The sequence below is a fragment of the Pituophis catenifer genome, unplaced genomic scaffold (genome assembly GCF_029215685.1).
Source record: "Pituophis catenifer annectens isolate HBS135680 unplaced genomic scaffold, rPitCat1.0.hap2 SCAF_1, whole genome shotgun sequence".
In the NCBI taxonomy this organism is placed as follows: domain Eukaryota; kingdom Metazoa; phylum Chordata; class Lepidosauria; order Squamata; family Colubridae; genus Pituophis; species Pituophis catenifer.
In genome coordinates this window covers 58185564-58207312 of record NW_027256881.1, presented here as the reverse complement: position 1 = coordinate 58207312, position 21749 = coordinate 58185564, and the positions used below count along the sequence as shown (strand labels likewise).

The 21749-nt window shown below is 36.4% G+C and overlaps 1 protein-coding gene across 1 annotated transcript in view; it reads left to right on the top strand.

Moving 5' to 3' along the window:
* DNAH8 (dynein axonemal heavy chain 8) overlaps positions 1-21749 on the top strand; it is a 131023-nt gene that overhangs the window by 95015 nt on the left and 14259 nt on the right. The window contains exons 67-82 of the mRNA XM_070949873.1: positions 175-312; positions 1284-1411; positions 2491-2662; positions 3422-3577; positions 4568-4723; positions 6407-6589; positions 7887-7992; positions 9448-9700; positions 9802-9992; positions 14562-14683; positions 14987-15105; positions 15706-15908; positions 16429-16502; positions 16956-17108; positions 19179-19334; positions 20714-20830. Of these exons, the coding sequence (XP_070805974.1) occupies positions 175-312; positions 1284-1411; positions 2491-2662; positions 3422-3577; positions 4568-4723; positions 6407-6589; positions 7887-7992; positions 9448-9700; positions 9802-9992; positions 14562-14683; positions 14987-15105; positions 15706-15908; positions 16429-16502; positions 16956-17108; positions 19179-19334; positions 20714-20830 (2427 nt within the window). The remainder of the gene's footprint in view (positions 1-174; positions 313-1283; positions 1412-2490; positions 2663-3421; positions 3578-4567; positions 4724-6406; positions 6590-7886; positions 7993-9447; positions 9701-9801; positions 9993-14561; positions 14684-14986; positions 15106-15705; positions 15909-16428; positions 16503-16955; positions 17109-19178; positions 19335-20713; positions 20831-21749) is intronic.

The window sequence follows — 21749 nt, the reverse complement described above, 5'->3', positions numbered from 1 at the left end:
CTGGTCATTTGTGTCTTCAGTGGGAACCAGGTTAATTTTTTTTTCTTGGCTGTCCATGGTATTCTCAGGCATCTTCTCCAACATGAATTCAAAATATGCCTTGCTTCTTCCAAGATTTTAAACATAAAAATATTTTTAGTAAACATACTGCTTCATTTTTATTTATTTTTTTAGACTAACTTAGCAAAACAAGAAGGACGCTTGAAAATAGCCAATGCAGAATTGGGGAAGGCACAATCATTGCTAGATGAGAAGCAAGCAGAGCTGGACAAAGTGCAAGCCAAGTTTGATGCAGCTATGCAGGAGAAGATGGTAAACAAGATGTCCAAATTACACATTCCATATATTTTGCTATTTCTTATTTGTATGCACTTTTCATTTTAGGTTAGGAAAATTCTTGCTCAGCAATTTTGGATGCTCTTTGCTTAACTAGTCATTGTCCTTGCTTCCTCAGTTCTGAGGCAGGGAAGGGAATCGGGCAGTAGATATTGGCACTGCCAACTTTTGCATTTCCATATCCATACCATCAAGCTTCTGAGATTGGTATGATACTGAAATTTCATTGAAACTCTAGTTAGCACTTTAAGCAGAAATATTAAGGCTGTTGATCTTGGTGCCTTCAGATCTTTGTTGTATCTTATTTAAATTCTCTTTTCAATTCTTTTAATCAGAGGTTGGCATGTTGCAAAGGGGAGGGGAAAGACTTTGGAATGTTGTCAAATAAAGAAAATATCAAGTTTTATCTTGACTTACAGAAATGTTTCTAGGCCTCATGTAATTCTAACAGGCATTTTGGAAAGTAAAAATGGCAAATGGTTGTAGATCAGTATTTTATTCGAATGTGTACCTTTTTCTGCCTAGGGTGTGGGAAAAGAAACTAAACAATAATTATAGCATCCAGACAAGCTCAAAGAATTAGCAAGGATACCTATATTAATTTGCTTTTTAGTAAGTGAATGTTCTGCAATTAGTTGCTTTGGCAGCCAAGAGACATTGGGAGGAGGCAATGTGTAGGTAATCTAAATAAAATTCTGTGAATAAGCAGGTATATCCTTGGTTAGTGAAATTACAAAATCCTTTAAGGTTCCTAATCTATGCATGCTCTGAATTAATTATGCCCAGCAAAAAAAGTGGCAGTTTTGTAATCTTCATGTCCAAATTTACAACTAGAATCTGTGCCAAATATGTTGGGGTTGACATATTTATTTTTAAGTTGCATGCTCAACCTGCACAGTTCTTGGGATGAGCCGTTGAAAAGTGTAATATATAATTTCAAATATCAGGACCTCTTGAATGATGCTGAAATGTGCAGGAGAAAGATGCAGGCTGCCTCTGCCCTTATAGATGGCTTGAGTGGAGAGAAAATCCGGTGGACTCAACAAAGTAAAGAGTTCCGAGCCCAGATAAACAGGTATAGTATGTGACCAATGTGATAATAGTATTCATTATAAAATAACATAAAGCAGTCATAGGAAAATGGAGATCAATGTCTGTCTTCAATCCATAAAGTATAACTGTTCTTTTTATTATTTTATCATACTGTTTATCTTCTAAAATGATTAGAAATAGCAATAGCAATAGCAATAGCAATAGCACTTAGACTTATATACCACTTCACAGTGCTTTATAGCCCTCTCTAAGCGGTTTACAGAGTCAGCATATTGCCCCCAACAATTTGGGTCCTCATATTATCCACCTCAGAAGGATGGAAGGCTGAGTCAACCTTGAGCCTAGTGACATTTGACCTGATTACTGATTTGAAATAGATAACTGCTGGATGGATAACAACGAAATTTTGAGTGTGACTCGCTCCCTTCTTATGATGGAGACTTAGATATGTAAGCCAAAATTAGGATCTGTCAGTCTGGCTTCATCCCTCTAATTTTTTACATCTCCTCAGAGTTTAAATCAGAGCTACTAATTGCCAGGGTTATGTCAGAAATCGTAATGCTGCTTCCTTGTGCTGTGTTCCATTTAATCAACTCACTGAAGCAAGAAGTTATTTTTTTTTTTAATTTGATTTATATGCCGCCCTTCTCCGGGGACTCAGGGCAGCTTACAATGCGTTAAGCAATAGCCTTCATTCTTTTGTATATTTTATACAAAGTCAGCTTATTGCCCCCACAAACTGGGTCCTCATTTCACCTACCTTAGAAAGGATGGAAGGCTGAGTCAACCTTGAGGCTTGGAGAGATTCGAACCAGCAGAAATTGCAGGCAGCTGTGTTAATGACAGGGTGCACTAAACCACTGTACTATCAAGGCTCTTTTATTGCAAGGAGGATCTTTGTTCATTTCAGCAGTCAATCATGCACATTTTGAAAAAGCTATAAACTTTCCAGCTTGAACCTGAGAAGTAAAATAAGTATCAAAGTGATTTGTTTTAAGTGCCTTTTTCCAACAAGCTTTTTAAAATGCCTTTGCCACATTCCTTTTTTTTTTAAGGTTAAAAAAAATGTATCTTAATGAAAGATTCCATGACTTTTCCTAGGCTTGTGGGAGATGTGTTACTTTGCACAGGCTTCCTTTCCTATTGTGGCCCTTTTAATCAGATATTCCGGAATCTCTTGCTTAAAGACTTATGGGAGACAGAGATGAGATCACGAAAAATCCCTTTTACCGAAAATCTGAATATCATTTCAATGTTGGTAGATCCTCCTACGGTAGGTCTTCAGTTCTATTAGTTTTCTTACAGTTTAGATTTTTAATTCTATTGACCATTTCACTATGTGGTTGGCTAAATCCATTAACACATTTTAGTGGCTTGATAAATTCCTTCTCACTAATTCTGTCTCAGTACGTGTCAACTTTGCCTGAGTGTAAAGGCTGTGCAGAGTAACCGCTTGGGTAAAAATATTCCTGGATATTATCATATCTAAACTAGAGTGAGAAGTTGAAGAATTGCATCTGCGTGGTAAAAATGTTAGTAAAATAGCAACAGAATATTCATTGCGCCCTCAAAGATCGCATTTAAATCATCCTGGGTTGCCTCTGGGGTGAGAATGGAGTCAGAGTACTATTATATTACAAAGGAGACAGTGTTACAATGAAAGAAATTCAAACGTGTGTGATTGAAAAACCTAATACAATTTCCTAGTCAGCTGTGGAGATGCTATAGGTGTTTGCCCTTTGGAAGGCCAGGCATTTTTATGGGGAAAATATAGTAAAAAATATGTCAATGTGTGATGGAGAAATAGATAGGGGTTCATATGTGGCACTGAGTAAATAAACCATGTCACTTCCATGTTGAGACTGCAATCTTTACAATGGGCTGGCATTAACTGCCATTTCACAGTTGAATGATGGTAGCAGTAAATTGTCCAGGGTAACCAGGATTCCAGAAGGGCAGCATTCAGAACTTATTGTTCTTGTTGTTTGGTTCAGTTTTCTTATTCATCTTGTGTCTTCTTCTATATATCTAGATCAGTGAGTGGAATCTGCAAGGGCTTCCAGGAGATGAACTCTCAGTTCAAAATGGCATCATTGTTACAAAAGCAACCAGATACCCGCTTTTGATAGATCCACAAACTCAAGGGAAAACATGGATTAAGCAGAAAGAAAAGGACAATGATTTACAAGTAAGTATTACAGAATTTTAATATTCCCTTCAAATTCTTGTTTCCTTTCCACTCCCCCATCTCAGAAAACTCAGCTATAGTAATGATTACATATGAAGAGGAGAGTTACTGCATTGCAGGGGCCAGAGCAAATCAATACCCAACCATCACACTCAGTGTTCCTTGGGTGAGGAGGAGCTAAACTTTTTCTCTTAACCAGGTCACTGGAAGAGATGCCCCCAGGTTTGCCACTTTGGCAGCCACAAAAAATCAATAGTTAATAAATAAATGTGTCACACTGTAATCTGATACATGATGGCACTTCTTCCCTGTGGTTTATTGTCCTCATTTGGGGTTTTTTGGGGGGTAGTAACCACTTCTCCTACCCTGTTTCCCCCAAAATAAGACATCCCCTGATAATAAGCTCAACCGGGTTTTTGAGCGCATGGCAATAGGACCAAGCGCTTATTTCAGGGTTCAAAAAAATATAAGACAGGGTCTTATTTTCAGGGAAACACGGTATTTGTTTGGTATTTTCAAGAAAGGATTTTTTATTCATGTAATAAAAGTAAGATAATTCTACTCAGACCCATCCAACACAAAGACTTGTAGTCTTCACAGAATTTTCCTAGCTATTTTGTCAATCTGAAAACAGCTTAGATAATCCATGACTGTACTTTACAAGGCACTGGGACAAAGTCACTGACCTTAGAAAATAGGAACATTAAAAAGTTGCTTAAATTCTGGTTCATATTTTTCAGACAGAAGTGGGTATTCAAGTATAGACTTGCCTCCAAGAATTCTCATAAAGTAAAATATAAAAGGAAATTTAGAGAATTATGAAATCCTATATAAGTCCTCACAAAGGTAACCTAAATTCACTGAGATTTACGTCAGATTAAGCAGGCACATGATTACAAGAACTTTAAGAAAATTCTAAAAATAAATGAAAATAAGAACTTTGATCAACTATATTGCCTTTGTTTATAATCAACTATTTTTATTCCTAAGGTGACAACTTTGAATCATAAATATTTCCGTACGCACTTAGAGGATGCCCTCTCTCTGGGAAGGCCACTTTTAATAGAGGATATCAGGGAAGAATTAGATCCTGCCCTTGATAATATATTAGAAAAGAACTTCATTAAATCAGGATCCTCTTTCAAGGTTAGCTACGTTATTCATTATATTCTGTTTTTTGTTTAAATATATGACAAATGTTCTCAGGCAAACCACTTAAAGAAATTCTATAATCAAACAATGAACCTTCCCCTTCATTCTATGACCAGTTTCTTCAATTTCCAAAGAACAGATAGGTCAGAAATCTCCTTGACAAGAGATTATTTGTTTGTGAACCTCTGGGGTAAAAGTTCTCATTTTTCCTCCTACTCCTTTCCAGTGTTTCATTGAAAGCCTTCCCCCCACCCCCACCCCCGCTTACCTGCTACAAGGACAGAAATGTTTTACTAGATAATGGTAGCAGCATTTCAGAGATTTTTTTTTTAAATTACTAGGCTTTTATGAAGCAGCCTTGATTCTCCTTGACATAGTGGTTTATTCTGCAGTTTGCCTCACTGAGGTACAGAAGTGGCATGATTTGCCTGAACACAGCACTTAGCATCCTACTCTGGACTGACATTTCCAATAGTTGGAAGTTTCTTTCCATGCTCAGAAATCTGTGTTTGGCTAATACTGGAAGAAGCAAAGTGTAGCAATGAGGCTACTTCGCTTTGCTTTGCTTCACTTCACAGTTAAAAAGGATTTACTTTGGGTTTAATGAGATGCTTTAATGAGATCCAAGATTTTTGTCCTAGTAAAGCCATCCCTTTGTCCAAGTGAAGCTATCCCTTTAATGATCTGAAGCAACCATTATGTATCTAAATGGTGTTGATTCTGCACCATCTATTTACCATATCCATTACTAGTGCCATTTTCCCCCAGCATAATACCATTTCATATGACCTCCAATTTTCCTAGGACAATTGATAGGTATCAAATTGCATTTGTCAGCAATCTGTCTCCTTTTGAAAATCATTGCATTTTTGGCCTTACACTTTACATTTCTATGGAAAATAGTGGGCAAATTTACCATCAGATTATGGCAATGGGGAGGATTAAGGCTCTCAGCCTTAAACTAAGGAATTCAGAAATTGCATATCATCGATCTGTCCAAAGCTTGCCACCCCTAAAACAAATCAGTGGCAAAAGCACAATGCATTCTCTTCTTTTTTTGTAATGTTATATTAAAGGGATAAAATACTAATTGAATTTGTACCATACACTATGGAGATTAACTAATTAACTTCCATATGATAAGAAATATGATAAGAAATCTGAAATAATGATATATTAATAGATAGATAGATAGATAGATAGATAGATAGATAGATAGATATAGATATAGATATAGATATAGATATAGATATAGATATAGATATAGATATAGATATAGATATAGATATATAGATATATAGATATATAGATATATAGATATATAAAAAATACTAAAGAAAGTATATTGGTTAGTACATTTACATGGTTAATTTCCTTGATTTTCACCCATGTCGCAGTACTTCCTCTTCAGTTAAATATTGGAATGGATGGGAGAAAGTGTCAAATGATTGAACAGTGATTTAATGGGGAAAAAATGAGGACAAAAATTATATTTTATTCGGAAATATTTAAAATATTTGTTTTACTCAGGTCAGTTAAGAAAACTGTCCATTAAGACCTGTAATGTTAAAAATATCTTGAGTTGCGTGAATTTTGCATACCTTCCTGAACAATATTTTTCAGTTATTATCTGTATTATTAACAATGCAGTGAAACGAGATTTGAATTTTTATTAAGGTTAAAGTTGGAGATAAAGAAGTAGATGTCATGAATACGTTTAAACTTTATATTACTACAAAATTGCCCAATCCTGCCTTCACTCCTGAGATTAATGCTAAAACATCAGTAATTGATTTTACTGTTACAATGAAAGGACTTGAAAATCAGTTATTGAAGAGAGTAATTCTCACAGAGAAACAGGTAAGATAACCCGTGTAATGAGTTGTTATACATAATGAAACACTGATGTTTCACTGAAGCTTAAATACTGATTCCAAAATTGTAGTTTGCAGTTCATTAGCAGGCAAGGTGAATTTAAGATGATCTATGGTTAGCAATGAATTAGCAATGGTTAGCAATGACTTTTGGAACAAAGAAAATGGGCAAAGACTAGGATAGGAAAGGGAAAAGATTTAGACACATTATTTTCCTTACTCTTTCTCCCCAAAATTGATTATATTATTAGGTTAAGGTAATTACAAAGACCTTCCCTTCCACCTCAATGGGAGGCATTTCATCAAGTATCAAGAGTTCTTTGGAACCACCTTTCTTCATAAGGACTACATTCTCAGGAGTGAATATTTTTAAGCACTCTCTCCTTTGGAAAGGTGTAGAACACTTAATGCAAAGCCTAATTTGCCATTACTCAAAATAAATAAATATAACAGGAATAAAAATATTGCATGATATTTTTACTTTTATTTGATTTTATTTATTTTCTAAATTTATATGCTGCCCATCTCACTATCAAGCAACGATGTGAATCCTGTTGTGATTTTTGATACTGCACAATACAGCAATGAAAGAAGTAGAGTAGATGGAAGCATTTGCAGGAGAAAAACAGCAGGAGAAAGGGGAGATTAACACTTGCTCTCCATATTTGTATTGAAGTTCATTCAAAGTTATTTTCTTAAGGAGGTTTTTTAAAGTCCTATTTCCAGATTCCATTGGAAGAGTTGCTTAAGGAAAGAACTGTACAGGAAGAGTTACACACCCATTTTCCACTTCTGCAGTGCACAATTTGTAAAACATAAAGTATCTAAATGAATTGTTTTCTCCTTTACAGACTAGGATGTAAGTGGATTTAAAAGGTGTATGCATAATTATTTAGTTTTTAAAATAGAAAACATTATTGCAGCAATTCCTTAGAAAATTAAATGTGGAAAAAGCGAATCTTGCAAATTTGGGTAGATTGTGTTGTAGGCAATAACAATTTCATAAGAATGGAGGAATGTAAAAGAAGACAATCATGGATTTCTATAGAAATAAATTTCTGAGATCTATCAAAACCATTTATATCATGGCACATTTAGCTGCTGATTTCTGGTACCTAATGTTCCTATGATCAAAAAGATCACCAAAATCCTATATATCCTGAAATGTACAAAAATACTTTCCTAACAAGACAATCAATAAACCAGATTTAAACTGATCTTCATCATCTTTTTAATGCAAAATTGAAGAAGTAAACAAGTCTGTGTTGTGATATTTAATATAGGAATTAGAAGCTGAGAGAATTAAACTCATGGAAGATGTGACTTATAATAAGAGGAAAATGAAAGAACTAGAAGATAATCTCCTTTATAAATTAACTACAACTAAAGGTATGGTATTTATTTTTACCTACTATTACATAAATTATGTAGACATATTTACCAATGCATCATAATAAAAGATAAACTTCTAATTTAGAGCTTATTGGATTATTAATTTGAATCTACTCTGTCCCTCAGAAATTTTCTACCATATTTGGAAAAAAAAAAAAGATTTTGAGGCAAGGAAATTTTGGTTCCCTGCAGATAAAACAATGGGTGTAGTTTCTCCTGCTGTTAAGAAGCAACCTTAGAACAATAAGAATTAAATAGATACATTTGCCCTTAAATCAACAACTGGGATGGTATGGTAGAACAGTTAATTGTTCTAGCATCCCACCTAACTGGCAATGGCTGTCTAAACTATCATGAATTAATTTGGTCATAATTATACTGAGATATTAAGGCAAATTGAGTAATGGAACTTTATTAGGGCTGAAGAATTGTTGTTATCCTTCACTGTCTTTCCTAACTCTAAAATCCATTACTCTAAAATCTATAATGATCCATAAAGAATATACATTGAGCCAGTTTGGAGTTGAGTTTAAGATACTTTATTATTCATTTCATTCATTATTACTTTAAATTACATAGCTGCCAGGGGTGAAATGCTACCGCTTCGGACTGCTTCGGGCGAACTGGTAGCGGACATGTGGATTGGGTCACTGAACTGGTAGCGACCGCTGCAAAGGCAGAGCCCTCCCCTTGCAGGGCAATCCAAAGAGGGGAGGGGCACATGCACATGTGCAGCAGCCCTGGGATGTCTGTAGCATGCCTGCCCTCCCGGAGCACTGCTGTGCTGCTGCCATTCGCTTTCTTCCTTCTCCCACCGTGAAATGAAAGTGAACGGCGGCAGGGTTGTTTCGGGCAGGTGTACATCTGCAGCCAGGCGGGGAGGGAGGGCGGTGAGAGCAGAGTCAGCACGGGAGGCACGGGTGGAAGGCGGCCTTTTCTGCAGCATCCCCCTCCCCTCTTTGGATCACCCTGCAGGGGGGTTGCTCTGCCTTTGCAGAAACGGGGTGGGTGGTTTGTACAGAGATTGGTGGTGGGGATGCATGGCCCTCCAGGATGGAGAGTGGGGCAAGAGAAGACTCCGAGGTTCGCTTGGGCAGTCAAGCTAGATGGCGGAGGGAAACTCAAAGCATTGGGGGCTTCAGAAGGGCAGAATGTGCTTCAGAATGTGCAGCTCCTGGCTCTAACAGTGAGTGATGTCAAGTTGGCCACGCCCACCCAGTCACATGACCACCAAGCCATGCCTACAGAACCGGTAGTGAAATTTTTTAGATTTCACCACTGACAGCTGCCCATGTCGAATGCACGACTCTGAGCATCTTACTTTTGACTCTGGGTTGTCAGTCCCTCTGTTGTCCATTAGTCTTTTTCATGGTAACCTTCCCTCTGGAAGTGAAAAATCTATTCAAAATATTCTAAAACTTTATTTGAAACATTTACTGTGCTATTCTTTAGGTTCTTTGGTGGATGATGAATCACTGATCGGTGTTTTGAGAACCACTAAACAAACAGCTACAGAGGTATCTGAAAAACTAGAAGTTGCAGGAGAAACTGAGAAAAAAATTAACACTGCACAAGAGGAATATCGTCCGGCTGCTACACGAGGGAGCATTCTTTACTTTCTGATCACGGAAATGAGCATGGTTAATATGATGTATCAGACTTCCCTAGCCCAGTTTTTAAAACTGTTTGATCAGTCCATGGCTAGGTAAGAACACAACGTTATTGTACACAGCGATTTTTTTTCTGCTTCCTCTCCAATATTTGTTGTAATTTAGTCAATTCGTTTGCTTTGTTTTGGCACCTTAGATCTGACAAGACTCCTATTCCACAGAAAAGGATCACAAATATTATTGAGTACTTGACATATGAAACATTCACATATTCTGTTAGAGGCCTGTATGAAAATCACAAATTTCTTTTTACCTTGCTTTTGACATTAAAAATTGACCTTCAGAGGGGCCAAGTCAAACCAAAGGAATTCCAGGCACTCATTAAAGGTAATCATCTAGAATTCTATATTAATTTTATTTTATATATTTTGCATGTTAAATCCTCATCACAATCTGGTATGAAGATTGAACAGAGCACGCAACACCTAAAGCCATTGGATTGAATCACCAGAGCTTTGTAGTAGTCATAGCCAAAAAAGTTATTCATAAAAGAATATGTGTTCATCATAGAAAAATGCAAACTATATAATATGTCACCATAGATACAAAGAGTATGAACTTAGTTTGATTCATTCATTCATTCATTCATTCATTCATTCATTCATTTGTTCATTCATATGCAGTAATCGGTTATAATGCTATGAAACAAGAAAATTATACGTTTGTCTCACAGAATAAGTATTGAAGCAGAAATACCAGAAATACTATTTCAGTTATTGTGGATACATGTGAATGTAGGGATGATTTTTGGAACAGATTGGGCAATTTTATCAATCTAAGTGAAACAAGGTAAAAATTAGATGACATGAATGCTGGATGGGAAGAAGACATGAGAGCACAACCACAAGAAGTGATTTGGCAATTTGGAGACCTGAGAATGAATGAGAATGATAATCATTTGTTGAGTATTTCCTTCGAAGAGTCAGTTTGTATCATGGAACATTAGAAAGTCCCTGTGAATATGGAAATAAGAGCCATATTGTTACAAGAGGAAACAGGGCTGTAATAGAAAAGATTCTTGTGGCCAGGGAAGAACAGAACTCCTCCATTAATTATGCCAGGTATAAATTAAACTAACGAATAGCCTTGAATAGCCTTAACAGTATTCTGTTATTCTTCCCTACTAGTTATAAAGATTTTTCCGGATGCCCAAATGGTTCTTGTTTCCTGAGTTTGCCAGCCAAATTCTTTTCAAATGCACTGTTTAAACATACATGGCTTATGGACAATGAATAAATTAACCACGTAATTTCTTTCTTTCTTATGAAATATTGGGAGAATTGATGAAGGAAACAAGGATGATGTTAAGTTTTGAATATGGGAGGGGCCACTATTTGTTAGCTTCAAAAGTGGATTTTCAGGAAAAAGTGGACATAGGGGGAAAAAAGAATGTAAACTAGAACAAAAGGAGAATGAATGAAAAAGGAGAAAATAGAGGCATGAAAATAAATTGGGGGAAAATACTCTCCCAAAAGAATCAGTGGAAATGTGCTAAGAAAACACAATATGGAAGCTGCATGGAACAGAATGGGAAAAATTGTCCTCAAGATTGCCATAGAACAGTTTGGATTTATTCTAGTGGAAATTATTAAAAAGGACACTTACTAGCATGATGACAAGATTATTGATAAATATAAATTTGTGCAAGACAATGGTTGCTGCAAAAAATAAGTATGAGAGAAAGATATTTTATGTGTGCATAACAAAAATAGAATTGCAAAGTATTTACTCAAAAGAACAAGATTAAAGGAGGCAGAAAAAAATGCAAAGTGACTTGATGAATGTAAAAATTGTTTTGAAAATGGGTGAACAGAGCTTAAATGAAGAGGCTCCCTCAAAGTGAATGGAATTAAAAATTAAAGTGATTAAATGAGTTGGAATGAAATTCCAATAAAGAAGTGAGAGAATGCCGAAAGGAATATTTGAGATTTTTATGGGAACCATGATGAGATATCAAAGAATGGAATTGGCATGGCTGCTATGAATATTAATGTGCAATGCTGTGAGAATGGTGGACTGCAGTTGTAGATAGCGTAAATAGAGAAATACTAAATATGGACACGGTTTGCCTAAGGAATAGCTGTGCACCTTATTTAACTTGCATGAGAAGTTTGCACAGTTTGAAGAGTGCTGTAATTGCTGCTGTAGATAAAAAGAAAGGTAAGAAGGACGGCTGAACGATTAGTTTATTAGTTGTATTTGATAGAATTTTGATTGACAGCTTATAAGAGATGACAATGAGCAACATCTGTAGGGTGGCTTTATGCCTGGCAGGGACTGCACAGAACAAGGTTTTGCTCCTCATCAAATCACTGAAAAACATGAGAAACTTTGTTGGTTTAGAGAAAATGTATGATCAATGCATTATAATTTGTTTTACATGTATATATTGAAGGTTTAAGTATTGAATTTGAGGAGTTATCAAAAAGAATAAAGAATGTGTGGGAATATGGAATGCTTGCAAATGATTCAGCATGGATAAAACGAAGATGGGCAATGTCTTGTTAGCTGCATGTCGGTATAAATAAATATATCAAAATGTTTGTGGCATTAAAGATGTGTTGGCTGGAGATATGAAAGTATGTGTAACTTTGTGTACAGGTAATAATGTGTGTTTACTCAAGAATTTATTTTGCAGCCATGATTAGACTCCAAAAAAGAATGGCTCTGAAAACTGATGAATCAAGAAAAAAGGTAGTTGTTCTTGATAGTAAAAAGGAATGAAGATTAATACCTAAATGGTGAAAAAAGGAAACTAGTATTTGAATCCTGATTACTCAAGATGGAGAAATATTAAGATGTGTAATTGATGATAAAAGCTAATGAGTAGTATTGCTGTCCATTGTGAGGAATTAATATGAAGGGGGGGAAAGGTATTGTATAAGAGCCTGATTCGGTCTACTGTATTATATGGAGGTGTGAATTGGGGATGTCAGTAGAAACATCAAAGTAGAATGAGATATTTCTGAACTATGTGTAATAAAAAAGGAGAAAATAAGATCATGAATCTACAGCTGTTGAGTGAGTATGTATTGATTTTGAAACAAAATACATGGAGGTAGTTTAATAATATAACAACAATGAATGGAGATCAACTTGCAAAATATATGAAGAATAAATAGGTCAAGAGGAAGGAAAAGACCAAGCAAGTTGTGATTCATTGGAGCTGATGAGTTCTTTGGAAAGAGAGTGGTAAAAAATTAGAGAACAAGAGTGGTTTGGATATAGTGGAAGCAAAGGGTTTTTTTTGCAGAAGTGGAAAAATATGATGACATATATCAAATAGTCTTGTTTTAGATGTTCCATTACCAAACTAGGCAACATCACCAGCACTTTCAGAAATGTCTGCAAGAAAACCACCAAGCTCAGAGACCACCAAGGACTCCACGGTTTAACCCTGAACTATACATATTCTCTTCTATCAGTCTCGTTTGATGTAGCTAGCTGGATATAGCTACAGTTATAGATAGATATAGCTGGATGTAGCTGGATGTAGCTATAGTTCTTTTCTTTTCTCTCGTCTTTCATTCATTTATTTTCCTTACTATTTTTAGTATTTTTCTATGGTTTGCATAACATCACATGTCCTCAGAGAAAATAATCTGTTGGGTATGTGCCAGTGGTGAAATTCAAATTTTTTTTACTATCTGTTCTGTGGGAGTGGCTTGGTGGGCGTGGCTTGGTGGGCGTGGCAGGGAAGGATACTGCAAAATCTCCATGCCCTCCCCACTTCTGGAGGAAGGATATTGCAAAATCTCCATTCCCACCCCACTCTGGGGCCAGCCAGAGGTAGCATTTGCCGGTTCTCCGAACTACTCAAAATTTCCACTACCGGTTCTCTGAACTGCTCAAAATTTCCGCTACTGGTTCTCCAGAAACCTGTTGGATTTCACTCCTGGTATGTGCACAGTACAGTCCTTGACAAAATAGTGGTAAGCATCCTTCATCAAATGGGAGACCAGGATTAAGTACCCCAATGGAAAAGCTGACATTATGAGAACCACTTTGGTCTAGTAGTTAACGAAGTTTTAGGTAGAAGATGGTGGCTCAAGTCCAGCGGTGATATCCACTTACCTTCACTACTGGTTCTGGAACGGGAGCGCGTGAGAGTGTCAAAAACAGGATGTAATGATGTCCCAGTGGGTGGGCGGAGCCTCCCGCCACCGGCACTACCAGTTCGCGCGAGCCGGATAGATTCAGCCGGATTTCACCACTGCTCAAGTCCCACCTTAAGTCATGAAAGCCAGCTAGATGACTTTGGTCCAGTCACTCTCTCTCAGCCTAACCCACCTCACACAATTGCTTTTGTGGGGAAAATAGGAGGAGGAAAGTGTGTTAGCTATGTTTCCTGCCTTGAGTTATTTATAAAAATAATAAAGTCAGGATACAAACAAACAAAATAAAAATAATCATCTTACTTTCACTTTCTAATTGACATAGGACAATTATACACATCCCATGCTAGGACAAATGTGAATTGGAGAACAAAGTTCTATGCAACTTGATCACGAACCTCTTTGTTTAGCTCTCAGTCCTGCTGAGTTCAATATGAGTTCAAATAGCTAAGACACTTGCTTAGAATTTAATTGCTCTCTGCAGCCCTAAACATTTTTATTCAGAAGTCCCATCCTTTCAGGCACAGTGGGCTGGCTCTGGTGAATGTTCTTTGGATTGCAACATTATTCTCTGTCTCAATTAGAGATAATCTAGAAAAACAACTATGCATGGAACAATGTGATACTTGAGATAAAAAAATGCCGTTTTTTTGTTATTGTTCAGATCCGTAACAAGCATAACATGCATGTATTTCACAATAATATGAAATATTAAGGCTTGATATAGTTCTTTGTTAATCATAGGGGTCATTTTCAATAACTATTAATACTTTTCATCCAGGCGGTGCTGCATTGGATCTAAAAGCTTGTCCTCCCAAACCATTCCGATGGATTCTAGATATGACATGGCTCAATCTGGTAGAACTGAGCAAACTACCCCAGTTTTCAGAAATTATGAATCAGGTATGTTTATAGCCTTAGTTATTTTTACTTCTTTTAGCATTAGCAAAGAATCCTATTGTCTTTTATGAGCACTTGTGACATGGCTATTCATGCCAGGGCATTATGTTCTGCGTTTTAATTGCACATATTTTTTTTCCTCCATGCATTAAGGTAGGTGGATGCAGAAATCATAATAAATGCTATCATATTTTGAAATGTGATGTGAAGTGACCTTTCCCGAATCCAAAGAACTTCCATGGAGACTTCTTGTCCATTCTTTAAAGGAAAAATAAGCTCAAATGTTATCCTCTTGTTCTTCATTAGATATCCCGTAATGAGAAAGGATGGAAAAATTGGTTTGATAAAGATGCTCCAGAGGAAGAAACTATTCCTGATGGATATAGTGATTCACTAGATACCTGTCGCAAATTATTGCTTATCAGGTAAAAATCACAAGTAATTTTGGCATTACTTTTTTAATATAATAATAATAATAATTTTATTTCTATACCGCCCTTCTCCCGAAGGACTCAGGGCAGTGTACAGCCTATTTAAAAACACAGAACAAAACAACGATTAAAATTTAAAATCATTAAATAATTAGGCTCCAATTAAAATCCCAAAAATTTAAAATACCCCAATTTAAAATCGTTATGTTGATAGCCCGGTCTGGCGGAACAACAGGGTCTTCAGTGCGCAGCGAAACACCCGGAGGTCGGAGATCTTACGTATTTCCGGGGGCAGTTCATTCCACAGGGCTGGGGCTCCCACAGAGAAGGCCTCCCCCTGGGTGTCGCCAGCCAACATAACTTGGCCGATGGCACCCTAAGGAGACCCTCTCTGTGGGAGCGGATTGGTCGGTGGGAGGATATGTCCTTAGTTCTTTTCAGGAAGTACTGCATATTGGCACTGGAAGATACACATTTTCTAAAATGTTACTTTTAAAGCATTACAATAATTATGAATACAACATTATGAATAGGATAATTTATGAATTAAAATAATAATGATATAACACTAATTTAGGAACATCTTTTTTGTAGGTCTTGGTGCCCAGATCGCACACTTTCTCAAGCCAGAAAGTATATTGGAGATTCCTTGAGTGAGAAATATACAGAACCTGTCATCTTAAATTTAGAGAAAACATGGGAAGAAAGTGATAAAAGGACACCTCTCATTTGCTTCTTGTCTATGGGATCTGACCCAACGAACCAAATTGATGCATTGGCTAGAAAACTTAAACTGGGTATAAATTTATGTTACATTATATAGCAAGGATGTTAGAAAATTGCTACACTAAATCTGCCTTTGCAGTAACTTTTTAGCGAATCTCTTGGGAATCCTACCTTTTGAAGTATTTTCTTCCACTAAATAAAAGCCCAGTTCCTTAATACTGTGCCTTCAAGCACGCAAGTCTCTGTGGGCAGCTACCTCAATACCTGCAGGCTCTATATTATACTTTATTTCATTTTCCATTCTTTTTTATACTTTTCATTAAATAAACAATGCAACAGAAAGCTATCATGTAATGTGGGACTAGCACAAGCAAAGATAAAATAAATATTCAGTATTAATATGGAACACAATAATAACTCTACAACTGAGATAAATAAAAGATATCAGGTGTTCTTCAGTAGCGAGTACATCAAATCCATAATTGAAAAAATGAATTAATAAAAATAACTCATTCTTTTCAAAATTGGTTTGCAATTGCAAAAGCAGGAATATTTTCATTTATTAGCATTTTATTGTGTTATTTTTTGTAGAAAACAGAGCTATATCCATGGGTCAGGGACAAGAAGTCCATGCACGCAAACTAATTCAGATGTCAATGGTACAGGTAACGTGCAATGTTCTTTTTAGTTGGGTTTTAATTTTTTTCCAACCAAAATGTTTTGTATTTGAAAAAAGCTACAGTCCTTTACTTACTGATTTGAGAATAACTCTCATTCAACTAAATAGCTCAATAATTATGCCCAGATCTCAGAAAATAAAATTTATTACATTGGTAATTACCCCCCAAAATTACCATTTCCCCCAATTGACAATAGCTGTTCTATTGTAATTTTTATAACTACCACAAGATGGCAGTGCTACTTTATTTACAATTGGATCTACTACTTTCATCTGTATGTAAATCCATACTTGTTTTTGATAGTATTAATAAACACATATTGGAGGACAAAGTATGGTATATGAAAGATAAATTTCCATTAGAAAAATCTTCATATAGTGTTATTAATCAATAGCAATATGCTCAGACAAATGGTTTAATCAACTGTTTTGGGAACAGGGTGGCTGGGTGTTACTTCAGAATTGTCATCTAGGTCTAGAATTTATGGAAGAACTTTTGGAGACAATGTTGACTGCTGATATTCCCGATGACACCTTCCGAGTTTGGATAACCACCGAACCACATGATAAATTTCCAATCACTTTGCTGCAGGTTAGCAAAATCTAAGGAAAATGGGAGTGTTTATTGATTAAAAAATCAACTAAAAATACTACCTTCTTTGGAACTGAAAAAGCTAAACATTTAAGTATTTGAGCTAGTTTGCATTTAGACTGGTTCAAAAAGCAAATTGTTTTCTACTCTTTTATGGGAGCTGTTATCTGCCAAGCGGATGTGCGATACATTCAAAAGCAATTTACACTCTAGCTCTGAAGTGTCTGGTGCTCTTGGGCTACTCACTCATCGCAGATCACTGCTATTTTGAACTAGCAACAGAGTAGTTTGTGTATTCATGATATGAGGTATTAGATAATTAAAGAGATGAAAGTGAACATAGGCAACATGGATTAAAGTATTCCGATCTGAATTAAAGCTGGGTGTCTAGCAGAAACTGCTACTCATGGAAAGGGGAGAGGGGACGATGATTACCGATTCCTCATTGTTCCTGTGGCCACCTATGTTCTTATTAATACTGGGGGGAGGACTGTCATCCAACTCTCTAACAAAATTTGTGGTGAAGGGAGACTTCCATGATCAAGTGTTTCCTCTCAGTCTATGAGTCAGGTCTATATACTCATTTCAAAATAAAAGTGGCAGGAGTTAAACCTGACTTTCTAATTGCAAGATCAAAGTTTAATGGGGGTATTTGGCGGACCATCTGCGGCCAGAGACAGCTCCCCATCGCCCGGTGCATTCTCACAGGAAGAGTCTCCTTGGGGTGCCGTCGGCCAGACAATGTCGGCTGGCGACCCCTAGGGAGTGGATCTTCTCTGTGGGCACACCTACCCTGTGGAGTCAGCTCCCCCTGGAGCTCCAGGTGGCCCCTAACCTTCGCTCTTTCTGCCATGACCTTAAAACATGGTTATTTCGCCTGGCTGGTTTGGACTGAAGGGGTTTTAAAGGGGATTTTAATGGTCTTTTTATAATCTTATTGGGTATTTTTAACATTGATTTTGCTTGTTTTTATTGTCGTGAGCCGCCCTGAGTCCTTCAGAGATAGGGTGGCATACAAGTTTTAATAATAATAATAATAATAATAATAATAATAATAATAATAATAATAATAATAAAAATGAGGGGAAAAACACACTGAATATACTGAGACTTTATTATTGCTCCTCATATCCTAGAAGTCATTGTTGTAATTAAAAACCAATACCAAGACTGACACTCATCAACACTAGGTAGACCAGAGCAGAAAATCAAGTCCACATGAAGGCTTCAATTCATTTTAATTGAGAATGGATATAGTAAAAGAATCTCATGAAGCAATCCCTGATTGTCCTTCCCTTAAATTAGGGAAGTGTCTATCTTAGCCACTTCCAAATGTTACATTATTGCATTGTTCTCAACTTAAAAATATTTCAGCCTCTTTTGCTTACATAATGGTCCCTGCTTATTTCTGTCAAGATTATCTTCCTTACTCTCTACAATTATATGGATTGGGAGAAAATAGTTGAACAGTGAGAAAATGTAGACATTGGAAAAGGAAACCCCTACTAATAGAAAGAAATAAGAGAGAAAAAATGAAAGTTTCTAAATGTTTTGTGATTGCCTATTTTTAGGTTTTAAATTGACATGCCGAGATGAGGTGGATTACCTTAATGGTATTTAAATGCTATAGCCTTGTAAGACAATGCAGAAACATATATGAAGTATGTGTGCTTTTATTTTTGATCACATTTCCTTCATTCAAATGCTTAATAAGCACAGTCACAGTAGCATTTGCAATAAACTGCAAAAACAGCAAATATTACTTGAGATGCACACAATGATGCCATCATGCAAATGCCACCATTACATACTATGCCCCAATATCTGAGGCAGGTGTGTAAGTCACAGCATCTGTGTGATGCCTATCATTAACATATCCTCATTTGCTCTTTCTATGCCCTTGCAGTTGCTATGGTAAACATTCTAACTAGTATATTTTGTTGTATTTGTGGACTTGATGAAACAGCATCATTTTCTAAATGATGTGCCCTGACCTTTACTTTTCAAAACGGTGTGGCATGCCTCCTTTGGAATCAGAAATAATAAACTCCTTTTTTGATGTTATGCCAGACTTCAATAAAATTCACCAATGAACCTCCACAAGGTGTACGAGCTGGTTTGAAGAGAACGTTTTCTGGGATAAATCAAGACCTGCTTGATGTCAGCAATATGCCTATGTGGAAACCTCTCCTGTACACAGTGGCCTTCTTGCACTCCACTGTTCAGGTATTACAGACAAATAGCACATTTTGTGCCTAAAATAATCTTTCTTTTAGGAACCACAATAAATCATTCTGGTATCATATTGAGGCCTACAAGCTTTGTATGTCTCATGCCAAATGAAGGCCATATATTGTAAATTCATCCCTCAATTCCAAATGTTCTTCTATTTGTATTCAAAAGCCTGGTGACAGCTTAAATATTTTATTTCTTCTAGCTGTACTGATAGCCTTGTTATTGTTGTGACCTCAGCTTCCTGAGTCATTAAAACACACAAGTAGTCCCCAAAAAACCTCTTTTATTGCAACAGCTGTGAATTACGTTCATTCACAACTGAGTCCCAATTAGTTGCAAAAAGTCCTTCGGGAGAAATTCTTCGGGATAATCACCAACCTTTATCTCCCTTGACACTCTGCTAAAGACCTACTTGGCAAAGCCACATGGAGTCCAGAATCAAACAGAGATGCTGACTGGGAACAGAATTAACAACGTTGCTTTCCTGCAAAGGGCCCACATACCTTTGCTTCTCTTTTAAGCCTTATGGGAGGGGCCAATCATCTCCAGGCCATACTCCCGAGTCGTCCTTTTTGTTTTAATTGTTCTTGCCTTCTGGCAGCTCTGCACATGCACGCACTAGGAACAGGCTCTTCCTGTTCCTCTGCCTCTCTGATGTCCGACTCTGGAGGCTCTGGAGTCCGAGCATAACTCCCAGATGGCCCTGGCCCCATCTCTACCTCTGACGCAGAGCCCTTGTCCGAGCCTTCCCCAGACTCCAGGACTGGCCCATGTTCCTCCCCAGCCTCCTCACTGTCCGACTCTGCTGCCAGCTCCACAGGCTACTGGCGGACCACAGCAGTTATTTCCCTGTTCCTTATTTATATTTTAACCACAAATAACACTTAAATAATAATGTAATATTAATACTATTATTTCTTGTATCTTTTAAAGAAGAAATATAAATTAAAAAGATTAAAACCCTTTGTCTTATTGTATAAATAGAATTTGGGAAAATATACCATGTTTACTTGTCATAGTACACTGAATTTTGGATTATTTCCAGTTGTATATACCAATACATGTATTAATTATGCTTCATAAACTATTCACAGAAAGAAAATGTCCATCTTTATATTAAATAGTTTGCTATATTAATGTGAATGTCAGTAATGGAATTTGCATTTTAAAAAAGAGATTGTGTTGTTCATGAAAAAAAATCAAAATCTGTATAAAAGCTATATACTGAGAAAGATTAATAATAATATTGCTCTGATATGGATATCGGAAGTTGCTACACAAATTATTATTATTATTAATGAAAAAGTAATATATATATACATTCATAAATCTCAATAAATTATTACTTGTTATATATTTTCTATAATAAGGAAAGGCGAAAATTTGGTCCTTTGGGCTGGAATATTCCTTATGAATTCAATTCTGCAGACTTCACAGCCAGTGTTCAATTTATACAGAATCATTTGGATGAATGTGACATTAAGAAAGTAAGTATCTGTAAATTTGTACTTAGAAATGCTGCCAAATAGTTAGGTATCTCAAATGGGATAAACATTTCACAGGTTTCTAAGGCTCACTGGAGATGCAGCTTTGTTACTGATATAGATGAAAATGATATAGATGAAAAGTTTATCCCTTCACTCCTCAACCCCCTATGTTTCAAACAACTGCTTTATGTGACAAGAATTGTCGAAAAGCTTTTGCAGAAAAAAAAAAAAATCTCCTGGAGGTATCAGGAGCTGGGATCAGGGAGGAGTGTGTGGGATCGAGTTTAATTAAGAGTTGGCAGAGTGATCTTGTTCTCACCAGAACTGGCTTAGCTAATGCAAGTCAAAAGCCACTCTTGGATTTCTATCAGTACTGTTCTTCTGCTATCTTGTATTGTAAAAATATCTTAATTGAAACATTTCATAACCAGAACCATAATCCTTCAGTGTGGGCAAAATTCTTACATGCGAAAATCGCTTGTGCGTTTATTTTCAGAATTTTTCTCCATTTTTACAAAATGAATTTGAACTACCCATACACGCTTTTTAAAATATAGTGTATAAAGTGTTTAATTATGAGGAGAAATATGCTTTGAATTGCAGGGCTATTGCCCAGCCAAAGGGCAGTACTTCCACACTGCACAGCTAAATTAGAGAAATACGTTTATGCCCGTCAGAATCAAAATGCACATTTTGGGCGATAGGGTGGGAGGGCATTAAAGGAATGCAGAAACACAGATGAAGGAAAGAGATTATTTCTCATCACATTGTGTAAGAAAATGAAACATTCCTTGGCTGTGTATAGTCATATAAATTCAAATGCACACATATCTTTCTTCTGAAGCCGAGTCTTTTCTCAAAAGAGTATATTAATATAGAGTGTGTAAGAGGCATTCTATCCTCCCACACTGCCCTGCTA